The sequence below is a fragment of the Oryctolagus cuniculus genome, chromosome 3, assembly GCF_964237555.1.
Source record: "Oryctolagus cuniculus chromosome 3, mOryCun1.1, whole genome shotgun sequence".
NCBI lineage: Eukaryota > Metazoa > Chordata > Mammalia > Lagomorpha > Leporidae > Oryctolagus > Oryctolagus cuniculus.
Window position 1 is genome coordinate 27423192 of NC_091434.1, and position 12998 is coordinate 27436189.

At 34.7% G+C, this 12998-nt stretch overlaps 1 protein-coding gene across 7 annotated transcripts in view; it reads left to right on the forward strand.

Annotated features, from left to right (window-relative positions):
• ERBB4 (erb-b2 receptor tyrosine kinase 4) overlaps positions 1–12998 on the forward strand; it is a 1263146-nt gene that overhangs the window by 439238 nt on the left and 810910 nt on the right. For all 7 annotated transcript variants that reach the window (XM_051849160.2, XM_051849161.2, XM_051849158.2 and 4 more), the window contains one exon: positions 11592–11743. In XM_051849160.2, the coding sequence (XP_051705120.1) occupies positions 11687–11743 (57 nt within the window). In that variant the 5' untranslated portion in view covers positions 11592–11686. The remainder of the gene's footprint in view (positions 1–11591; positions 11744–12998) is intronic.

Sequence of the window (12998 nt, forward strand, 5' to 3'; positions counted from 1 at the left end):
AATAACACATTCTGCAGGTACAAGTCTAGGGGCAGAGTTTCTGGTCCCTGTTGTACATTGATTATTTTTTTTTTTTATCATCACAGGTGTGGTGTTCAATTTCAAATCTAAATTCAGAACTTAATTCAATTCCCTCTCCCTAGTAGAAGGCAAGTTATCTCTAGCTTGTACATATGAAGCTTGTCATCTATTAGATATATAAGTTTTCTTTTCTATAGAAAAAAATATGTGTATTTTCATAGACTCACGAAGATTCACAGTAAATAAAACATATACAAGCACTAAATGATTTAATTCCTACAAGTCCAGGTATCTTTTTTTATCTTGTTACTAGTCACATCTAATATGAAAAAGGGAAATGTTATAGCATTCTTTACTTTGAAATGGAACCAGATGCTACAGAACTTCTATAGTTTTTGTGGAATATTTTTTAAAAAATTATTTATTTGAGAGTCAAGGTTACAGAGAGAGGGAGAGACAGAGAGAAATCTTCCATCTGCTAGTTCACTCCCCAAGTGGCCGAAACAGCTGGAGCTGGGCCGATTTGAAGCTGGTAGTTTCTTCAGGGTCTCCCATGTTGGTGCAGAGGCCCAAGCATTGGGCCATCCTCTTCTGCTTTCCCAGGCTATTAGCAGGGAACTGAATCAGAAGTGAAGCAACTGGGACTTGAATTGGCACTGGCAGCATCAGCCCCCAACTGGGATATTTTTGAGACTTGTATTACTAATTGTCTTAGATAAAATTAAGGAGCATTGTAATGTATTTTAGTGTTTATTCTTTTATTATTGAACAAATACTTTTTTGAATTAAAAAGAAATCTAATGGACAGATAAAATTGTAAATATTTATGGGGTACCCTATGACATTTCAATGCAGGTATATATTGTGTAATGTGTAATCAGTGTAAAAGTGTCTGTCTCTTCAAACATTATTTCATTGTGCTGGAAACACTCACAATCATTTCTTCTACTTTACTGTAGAAAAATACACAGTGTGGTACTGTTTTCTATAGTCACACCAATGTGTAATAGAACACCAGAACTTCCTACCTCCTGTTATTGCTAAAGTAGTACCTGTCGTCTTCCCTCCCTGCTACTCTCTTAGGCTCTGATAAACACCATAATATTCTCAACTTCTATCAGATCAACTTTGTTGAAAATCACACAAGTGAGCTAGAGCAATAATCGTCTTTCTGTGTATAATTTACTTCTTATAATGAACTCTGGTTTCATTGATATTGTTGCAAATGTCAGATTTCACCCTTTTAAAAAAATGGCTGAATAATATTGTCTTGTGTACTTGTACCATATCTTCTTTATCTGTTTATCAGTTGGGAGACAAGTATGTTGTTTCCATGTCTTGGCTATGGTGAATCTTGCTTCAGTTAACATGAGAATGCCATAGAATGTTTAATCATATAGTTGTTAAGGAATTAGAATAGGGGCATCATTGAAAATCAGCCTTAAATAGAACATCTTTGAAAGATACATGTATCTTATTTGTGTTAGGGCACTTCTTCTGGTCCTTTTTTCAAGTGAAAGGGGACCTACAGGGGTTAGCACCTTGGCACAGTAGGTTAATCCTCCACCTTTGGTGCCAGCATCCCATATGGGCACTGGTTCTAATCCTGGCTGCTCCACTTCCAGTCCCGCTCTCTGCTGTGGTCTGGGAAAGCAGTAGAAGATGGCCCAAGTGCTTGGGCTCCTACACCCATGTGAGAGACTAGGAAGAAGAGCCTGGCTCTTGGCTTCAGATTGGCCCAGCTCTGGCCGTTGCAACCATCTGGGGAGTGAATTAATGGAATACCTTTCTCTCTCTCCCTCTCATTGTCTGTAACTCTTAACTCTCAAATAAAATGAATAAAATCTTAAAAAAAGAAAGGGGACCTAAGAACAGATACATACAGTTTGGCTGACTTGATAAATTATTTGTAGATATGATATTTATTTGTAGGTGATACTGAGTACTTTTTGTGACACTGTATATTGTACATCAAGACTTCTCAGAATAATGCTTCTCACAAATGATGTCTACCTTTTATAACAGAAAATGATGTATATTTTGTGTGTACTGGAGGGGGGTACTTATTCCCATTTACGATAGACAAACGAAGTTTCACTTTGATTGTAAATTTGGTTCAGTGGCAGTGAATCAAAGTCAGAATGAAACGCATCATTATTTTTAATAATTTAGCTGAATTTGTACACTATTGTTATTTATAAAAATTTACATAAAGCTATTACTAATGTAAAATATTATAAATTGAAGACATACATATATTTATTATTGCTTTAATGCTTAGTCCAGAACACCATATATTATGTTTCTTCATTTACTATTTGTTGAAAAATGCATGACAGAACAAATAAATGAATGACAGCGAGCTGGTAGTAACAGATGAATGAATGACATAGTGTTTGTAGTGCTGTCTCCTGATCAAACAATGTTTCCTACTGTAGCCCTTCTCACCTGAGTCTAATTCTCACCCGAGTCTAACATTAGCATATTTTAGTTTTTTTTAGCAGATCTTACATATTTAGATACAGCTTCACTCTGAATGAGAAGTTTGAATGATGACTCAGGACAGTGGTGTGGACTGGAGTAAAATTATGCAAATTAACCACTGAAAACAGGCACATGGACCAGGGGACAGATGGAGATAAAATAAAGCTAATATTCTGATGGCCAATGCTTGTGTCCTGTCAGGGATTTTTTTCATCCAGTAGAGAGATACCTTCATGCATTTGCAAGAAGGCACCCTTATCATAGAGCAGTCCTCTGTTAGAGAAAGTCTTAATGAATAGGATGCTCACAAAGAAGCATGGGGATGACAATAATACCATGTGTCACTCTTTCTATTTCTCTATTTTGCCCATCATTGTTACAGCTTGATTGTCCCTAAAAACTACTTTTTCTTGTTATCAGCCAAGTGAGCATTTACCGATGTTGCAAAATGAAAAGGGAAGCCTCACTCTAAATCTAGTACAAGAGAAAGGCCACAGCCTGTTTCTTAATGTATTTCTTTATCAATGCTAAAGAAATAAAGCTTGATACGTAAGTATAGCATCATTTAGGAGCATCAAAGTGTTTCCTTCTTTTAAGTAGCAGAACAGAAAATACTGCCTCACATGCTGCCACTTTAATTACAGTAAACTGCGAAGGTCTCCCAGCGATAAGACATCACAATCAGGCTGGTTTTTATTACACACAAGGGGATGATTGAAGGCATGACGATCTAGGGAAGAAAGATGTTTGCTAATGTTTACATACTTAGCTCCCACTGGCATTTCACCAGTTTGGAGATTTACACTGTCCCTCTCAATCTGAGAAAGTGCATCCAGCTTCTCAGCAAGACCTCCAGGAGAGCCAGATGATGGGGCAGATGGCAGATGACTAATTTGGCAAGCTGTGATGAGTGGAAATTGTTTGCTTTAATTGCTTGTCAAGTCCAGTACCTGTATTAAAGTTAAGGACCTGAGCACTTCCACAGAAAACAAAATACTAGAAAGTAAAAAGAAAGATTTTAATGTGTGTGTGCGTGTGCGTGTGTGTGTGTGTGTGTTTATAGGGAGGAGAGTTGAGAATGAAAAGATCAAGGAGAGAATCGTGGCAAGAAAGTAGTAAGAGAAATAATGTTCTGTCCAAATCTACATGACAGAAGCATAATGTCTAAATCTATGAAGTCTTGGTATTATATATATATAAGAATATAATTATGTATATTCTTATGTTGAAGGTAATGTATATATATATTTCCTTCAACATAAGAATTTTATGAGATATAAGTTAAAGAAAAAGATATTGAAATACAAGAAAAATTACAATGAACCAGAACAAAAATTGCATATAAGCAGTTACAAGTCAATTGTTAATATTCCATGTAGTACACTTAAAATCATTTGCAGCTTTTTTAGTTTTACTAAGCTAGTCTTGAAATATAAAATGGAAAAATTAGATGTATTATATGGTTAAAATTTTATACTTAGAAGATTAATGTGTACTATTCAAAAAAAGATATCATTTGTCATCAGGAGACCATTTTATATATATATATATATATTTATATATTTATATATTTATTGTGATAGTCACAATTTATGAGCTTACTTCCCTTCGTAATAAAATCTAGCAGTTTAGAAATATATGAGGGTGTTTTAATAATATTTTAAGTAAACAGAACAGGTAAAATGCAGATGAATTCAGTTTTACATTGATCAATCCAAAGCAGTAAAGATAGTCTATGGACTTTGATTTCTTCCATCTGTGCTGTAGAGTGTCTTTGCCTTCCCTTGCTACAACTCTATACACAAAGCAATGGTCCTTTTCCTTTTGTTCAGGTTTTATTCGGAGAATTTTTAATTAATGTCAGTGGTTTCTATGTTTCTTTTCTTCGGGAGTCATTGGAATTGTGGTAGAAGACAAAGATTCACAGAATACATTATAGACGCTTTTTTGGGGAGAAGTGTGTCAATTTTTACATTGAGAAATATTTCTGATTTATGGAATGTATTAGTATTTTAATATTCTACTTTTATTTTTAAATATTGTTTGTTTTACTTTTCTAAGGCAGAGAGAGAGAGAGAGATACAGAAAGAGAGAGATTAATTTCTCATCTGCTGGTTCACTCCCCAAAATCTCCCATCTGTGAATGGACCTGTCCAAGGCTAAGAGACAGCAACTCAGGAACTCAATCCAGGCCTCTCATGTAGATGACAAGGGCTCAAGTATTTCAGCTGTCACCTGCTACCTTCTAGATGAGCACTAGTGGGAAGTAGGATGCATGAGCATAGTGAGGCCTCAAACCTAGGCATGACATGTGGGTGTCCAAGCAGCACGTTCACTGCTGTTCCAGTGCCCACTCTACTTTTAAAGAAAAGAATATGAAATTTCTGAAATGCAAACTCATTTCAGTTATTTATCATTTTGAGCCCAATGATGTCTGATAAACTATCAATACATTGGTGGGTATTTTTAATATTATATTAATATTAAGTTAACAATTATTAATATTGAAACCATAATACAGAGATGTGTATTCATAAAGGAATATATGAACACTAATCATGGCTTGCTCAGGAATAAAAGGATGGTTCATATAAATAACTCACCCTAATAAGTTAAAAGCACTTCTCCAAAAAATGGAAAGAAAGCACATAATAAACTTTAACATTGCAGTCTGAACCAATACCTTAGTTAATTAAGATTCTGTTATATACCACAATAAAATATATGCTAAACAAAAGGAGACATATCTATGAATATTAAGAATAAGAAAGGAGGAATACTTGCAACCCTTGAATTGACAATTTTTACCTAGAAGTGTTCTGCTCATAACATCTAAAGTGGGTTTATTAATAACGCTCAGCACCAAGCTGAGCTGTGAAAATTGAAACTTAAATTGGTGAAGTGACTTATTCAGGTTCATTTGGCTTTAAAAATGCATGGAGTCAGGAAACTTTGGTCTTGGCTGTCTTCTGCTTCTCAGTGACACCAAAATCTGTTTGTTATTCAACAACTATTCACTGTTGAGTGCCTGTTCTTCTCCAAGGTGCTGAACAAAGGCTTTATCTCCCATGGAGCTTATACTCTAACGTAGAGACATATGCTGAAAACGTAAGCAGGTATATAGTACAATTTCACATAGCAGTAGAATACAAGGAAGTCAGAGTGCAAGGTATGGAGAGCTGATACCTGTTTTAGATAAGATGATTGAGACAGATTTTCAGAAAAGGTGACATTTCAGCAAAGACTCTAATATAAATTCTTATAAGAAATCACAGCAAGTTTGGGTTTTACAGTGTTTGATTAAAAGCCAAGGAAAGTTTTAGTAGGGGAATGGCATGAATAATTTACATTTTAAAAAGATCATTTTGGTTTCTATATGGGGAATCAATTAACAAGGGCGTATTGATCAGTGTTCTCCACAGCAAGAGAACCAAGAATTTGCACACACACACACACACATACAGGGCTTTCAAAAGGTCATGGAAAGTCTATATTATCTTTTCATTCAGTTTTTCCCCAGACCATTTTTTAGGCCCCTTGTGTGTGTGTTTATGTGTGTGTGCACACGTGTTTTGGACAATAGATGCTAATTATTCATTTTGTAAATAGTAACTCACAGTAGGCATTTGACTTGAAAGTTAGACAAAAGCTTGATGTAATTCTATTTCCCCCTCATACTATCTTCCATTTGTAAACAAATGAAGTGCTGGTTTCATAGTCATAACAATCCTAGGGGCATTACTTGATCTTTAGTATTGATATGGATATTGTTAATGTTTCTTATACATTGTTCCCATTCTACAAACTCCTGCTTCTTGATTTTTTAATGTATGAGGATTGTATAACTCACGTGCTGTTGGACGTAAATCTGAAGTTGAGAAGAAGAAAAGGCCTGTGTTGTCAAGTGTAGCTACATTTGTAATGGAATCAATAGCAAATAGAAAAATTGGTGATTTCACTGAGGCCCCACATCGAGCTTCACTCCTTTAGTTAAATTTGGAATGAAAACTCCGGGGAATACATGTAATTTTAGGATTTTAGAAACTTGAACTATTTTAAGCTTATAGTTTAACAACTTGATAATAGTGTTGGCAAAGGGGACTGAATTTTGTTAAACATGTTTTGGTTGGTGAAAAAGATTTTTCAATTCTGTTTTGATAAACAGCTTTGTGAAATCAATGAAGCGTGATGGTTTAAACATTGTCTTGTATACATTGCCTGATTGGAAAATCGATTGACAAATGAAAGTTGTGAAGCATTCAGTGACAGCTCCATGAAGAGAATTGCACATTATTTTTATGCATTTATCCAAACTAATACTTTAAAATCAAGTCTGTCTTTCATGATACATTTTAAGGAATGTAATGAATGTACTATTGATTCTAGATCATTTGAATCAAATGTATGTATAAAGAAAAGCCTCACCAATGTAAAAATATTTCCTAAATTGAACAACACGCAGTAAAAACTAAGAACTAGGATATTTGGTAATTATAGCATTCTGATTAATTAGATTTTCTGCTTATTGGAGTGTCTCTTTGTTGGTGAATATTTCTAAAAGTATTCAAATTTTACTTTTTACAAAGTATGTGTAAAACACAGCTGGTCATTTATTGAACAATGGAAACTTATTTTGAGTTGAGATTCAATTTGAATGTCACTAGTCATTTTGATGTCAAATAAAATATTAATGATAATTTCTTGCAAAACACTACGTTATGTATAGATCAACAGATACAAAATAATGACCACTTATAAAATCCATCATCAAAGAATATGCATCTTTTTGTGGATCTTTTATATAAGCTGGTGACTATAATGTATGGTAGTGTCCATTATGAGATGTTTATACATAGTTGTCAACATTTGGACTATACAAAATATATGAATGAATGTTGATAATGAAAATCTATTATGAATTTAAATCTATCCACATTCAAATAATTCCATACTGTGTACTTAATTTTTTCAATCTATGCAGTATTGAAAAATGCAAAAATACTTAGTATTGCTCTTATAATAATAGATGTATCTCCCGAAACTAATTTACGCTTCTACAGAAAAGATCAGAATACACTAAATACTATGGAAATTTTCTCATTTAGATGATTACATATTGATTTTTACAGATTAATATTATAGCGTTGATTTTATTTCCTACTGAAGGAAGCTTATAACATGTAAGTTGTAAGGTGGAACTGGGTACATTTTAGAAATAGTGCAGCATACTTAATACTAATATATGGAGATATGCCTAATTACTTTTATAAGTACTTTTATGTAAATATGTTTGTCTTCATTGGAATTTAGAATAGTTAAAAGTGTGTATTCCATAAACCCATATAATAATACATTTCTCAGTAGACATTTTATGTTAATTTTTAAAATTTTTCTGCAAGCAGTAAAATAAAGATCATAGACTAAGGGTTTTCCAAGAAATCCTCTAATGTATAATGAAAAAAATAGATCCTGGACTTTCATCTTGACTGACAAACAACATTTATGTGAATCAATTTTTTCTTGCTTATGTGGAATATTATTGTAGTTATCTGCAGCAATGTAGTTTTCCCTGATTGTTTACTAGTTTTAATAGTATGGTCACCTTCTACGGAACCAGTAAAATATTCAGATGATCAAGAATAATCATGTAATTTGATTATGAATTGAACGTATTCAGTCAAACAACCAGTCATTATAGTTACAGTTGCATAAGGTCAAGAGCATATTTGCTGGCGCCGCGGCTCACTAGGCTAATCCTCCACCTTGCAGCGCCGACACACTGGGTTCTAGTCCCGGTTGAGGAGCCAGATTCCGTCCCAGTTGCCCCTCTTCCAGGCCAGCTCTCTGCTGTGGCCAGGGAGTGCAGTGGAGGATGGCCCAAGTGCTTGGGCCCTGAACCCCATGGGAGACCAGGAGAAGCACCGGGCTCCTGCCATCGGATCAGCGCGGTGCGCCGGCTGTGGCAGCCATTGGAGGGTGAACCAATGGCAAAAGGAAGACCTTTCTTTCTGTCTCTCTCTCTCACTATCCACTCTGCCTATCAAAAAAAAAAAAAATTTAAAAAAAAGAGCATATTTCACGGGCTGGCACCGTGGTTCACTCGGTTAATCCTCTGCCTGTGGCGCCGGCATTCCATATGGGTGCCAGGTTCTAGTCCTGGCTGCCCCTCTTCCAGTCCAGTTCTGTGCTGTGGCCTGGGAGGGCAGTGTAGGATGACCTGGGTGCTTGGGCCCCTGCATCCGCGTGGGAGACCGGGAGGAGGCGCCTGGCTCCTGGCTTCAGATTGGCACAGCGCCAGCCGTTGCGGCCATTTGGGGGGTGAACCATCTGATGGAAGACCTTTCTCTCTGTCTCCCTCTCACTGTCTGTAACTCTGTCAAACAAATAAATAAAAAAACTTTAAAAAAAAGATCGTATATCATAACCAGAATTGCTTTTTCCTGTGTGTAATATTTTAGCAGTTACTGTCAATACTACCATTGTCTTGATGTTAGTGGTAATATGACAATGTAAGACAACCGTTTGAAAATGCTGTTCTCTTGTAGCTCACTTCTCAGCCATCTCTGCATTGTATGACTTGTTCTTTGGTTCAAGATGGTAGTTCAAGTTTTATCCATCTGGTGTCTACATTCCTTGTGGCAAACTCTAGGGAAGCGTGAAGTAATGATCAGTCCCCAAGTACATTTCTGGAAAGAGGTTTGAGTAGGTGATATACAACATGTAAGAACTTACTCCCTTGGCCAACTTATTTCCAAGAGGAGGAGAGAAATGAAATATTTATTTTGGGTGTGACATGACCTTTTAAAAATCATGCAGTCTGCTGCTGTGGAAGAAAAGAGAATTGAATATTGTGGATCATTTGTGTCTTTCTTATCACTCCACAAAGCTGTGTTCTCAAAGGCAACAAAAAAATGAAGCATAGTAGGAGGGAGAAGCAGGAGTGAAGCTCAGAAGTGAAAAAGAGTTGCTTGAAATTGATAAGCTGAGAGAAAGGAAGTCTTTGTTTTAACATTTGTTTTATGTGGATTTCAGATACAAATAGTCTGAAGATTATGTTGCTTTTCTGGAGTTGTCATAACAAAGTACCCCAGAATAAGTGGTTCAAAGCAATAGCCATTTAACCAGTTCCCATATGTTTTTAATATAAAAATATGCTACTGTGGGAAATTACAGGAAATGATTTGTGTTTCAAAATTTCAAAGTGATGAAAAACTCATCTAAATAGCTATATTTTCCAGTTAAATATGATTTGATTTTTTTTAACTTGGCCAGTTCTATTTCTCTAAATTCTTTCATAAGTTTCCCTAACATTCTTCATGAAATATTCTATTATATATCTTAGATGGGGAAATCATTTGATTTATAAGAGTATTTCTAGAAAATATACATTTTGATAAATTCTAGATAGATAGACTGTACAGATGTATGTTTTGTTTTTGTTTTTTTTATTTTTTTTATTTTTTTATTTTTTTGACAGGCAGAGTGGACAGTGAGAGAGAGAGACAGAGAGAAAGGTCTTCCTTTTGCCGTTGGTTCACCCTCCAATGGCCGCCGCGGCCAGCACACTGCGCTGATCCGAAGCCAGGAGCCAGGTACTTATCCTGGTCTCCCATGGGGTGCAGGGCCCAAGGACTTGGGCCATCCTCCACTGCACTCCCTGGCCACAGCAGAGAGCTGGCCTGGAAGAGGGGCAACCGGGACAGAATCCAGCGCCCTGACCGGGACTAGAACCCGGTGTGCCAGCGCTGCAAGGTGGAGGATTAGCCTAGTGAGCCGCGGCGCTGGCCCTGTTTTTGTTTTTATAATGTATTTCTATTGTGGTTAATGAGCTACAATGTTCTTCAGTGCTTTTAAATTAAGTTATTTTTTTTCCTGGTATATTCTTAGGCAATGGCAGGCTTTAATGTGATACTGATTATTTGTTTAACCTTATAAAGATTTTTTGCATTCCTCTATACAAATCAGTTCTCTTGAATACACATCAGGAATCATAGCTTTTTTGTAAATTCTGTCTCTAACACTTGATTTTATTACTAAACTCTCTTCTGCATGTCTGTGAAATTTATACATTTATATTGCCTTAAATTCAGTGTGTATTATTTAACTTACTCAAATAATCTTAATTTACAATCTTTGCATACTAGTATTGCAATATTCATGATATAGTGTTTTATAATGAATAAAAGTTTTGCTAAAGATTATGTACACTATAAAAATAATAAATAAAAATCTGATTTGTGGAAAACAGAAAAATACCTATACGCAAAACACAGAAAAAATGTATACTTTCATGTGCTCATATATGAACAGATTCACAAACTCCCATCAAATATGGCAGGCTAAGATTTTTTATTATCAAGGTATCATTCCTCAGATACTCATGGTTATACAGAGATGATTCAGTTGATATCAATAAAAGTTATAATTTGCTCCATATCTCAGTAATATGTGTGAATAAATAGTTCAGTCTTGTTTGTTTTGCTTTGACTTTAAGACTGTGGTGTTTTTGAAGTCTTATAGACCATCAAAAGATGGTGAAAGCAATCTTCATTTTCAAATTATATTTATTACCTCTTATAAAATAAGCTATTCTAATTATATTCTAATTATGTTATAAATCTACTCAATTAGAATAGCTTATAAGGCAAGATATTTTAAAAATAGTATTGTTTTCATCTTTTCATTTTGATGTATTTATATTTTTCATTTATGTGTTTACATTTCAATTTATTTATATTTCTAGAATAATCCTAATAGAAATAATTAATATCATGCTTAAAGTGAAATAAAATACATTTACATACTTTGTATGATTACGGCAAATGATGTTATTTTGAGTTTTTCTCCTTGCTATATGTTTCTTGGAATCTGTGTCTTCTTACTCTCTGTGATAAGCATATATAATTTAGAAACATGAAAGTGAAGGTAGTTTTCAATGTGTGAGCCTATTGCTCTTAAGACATACAAAGATTTTAACTCGGAGAATTGGGATAGACTTGTAGAATAGTGAGTCTTGAGAAAGATATTATTACTGTGCATGATATATTAAGATTATATGGCTTAATATTCTCTTCTTATCTTTGCAGTGTGTGCAGGCACAGAAAATAAACTGAGCTCTCTCTCAGACCTGGAACAGCAGTACCGAGCCTTGCGCAAGTACTATGAAAACTGTGAGGTGGTCATGGGCAACCTGGAGATAACCAGCATTGAGCACAACCGGGACCTGTCCTTCCTGCGGGTAAAGCTGTTTCTCTCTTATTTCTTTTTGAGTGGATGTTGGTGTCATGATATTTAAAGAGAGACCTGCTTACTTGTTCCAGTAGCTATGCTCTTGTGCCTGACAGGAACCATGACTGTAGGCAATAGATAAGGTGAACAACAAGAATAACAATCTTACAATGATTGACACCCTAAAGTTAGAGCAATTTCCTCAGATTGATAAAAACACCTGTCAGGGTGTGCATACAACCATTTACAGGTCTGTCTTTTCTCTGACAGTCTGAGGAGTAGGAGAGCCAGGGGACCAATCAAATCAGAATTGGTGACTTAGGCCAGTCATCTGCTTTCTGCCCCTGTGGACTTTTCAGGCTCTTGCATTTTACGAAAAGGAAATAAAGCTGTAACCAAAATGAGGATGATGAGGATGATGAGGATGATGATGATGATGGTGATGATAATGATAAGTGCATCTATTTCAGAAAACCTGTACTTCATTTGGAGTAGATTCATAGGAAATCACAAGTACTTACCTAAGTATACACTGATACTTGGATGCATATAAATGTATTTGTGTGTATATGAAGTTACCCAGAGGTAGCCTATCCTTTTGGAAACATTTAGCTCTCTATTCTTTTTCTGATTAGGCCAGCTGTAAGTGCTAATTCTTACTTTTTTAAAAAAAATTGATTTATTGGAATAGGTATAGGGAAATCTGAACTTCAGAGGAACTTTGAGGTAAAGATGTAGTATTTACACAACTATGAATTTATTTTTTATAAAAGAATTTTTAAGATACAGTTAAATAATTACATTATTGAAATGTATTTTATTTTTTCCAGTAATATTTACAAACTTCTTAGGAGCATCTGTTATAAAACAAAAGGAATATATGCCAAATATTACTATCATAAGCTGTTTAGTGAATTATAAATTATAGAGAGAATTATGATAATTTCATAAATTCTATAGTCAGCTAAGTGGTAAAAATGTATTTTTAAAACTGAGAATGTGATTAGTATTTCTAGAGTTAGTATCAATCTCAATAAATGAATACCTCAAAATATTAAAGACATTGTGTATTCATTTTTCAAATGACTCATATTAGAATTAAAATATTAAAAGTTTATTTTCTTTTTAGTTGTTTGGTTGAAAAAGCTCTGTTTCTACCAGTATGTGTCAAAACTTTGTTAATAATTATGATACTTAATTATGATATATTTGTAGTAGAAGTTGTCTGTATCCTAGATTGGGAATGCCTTAAGAGAACAGAAAAC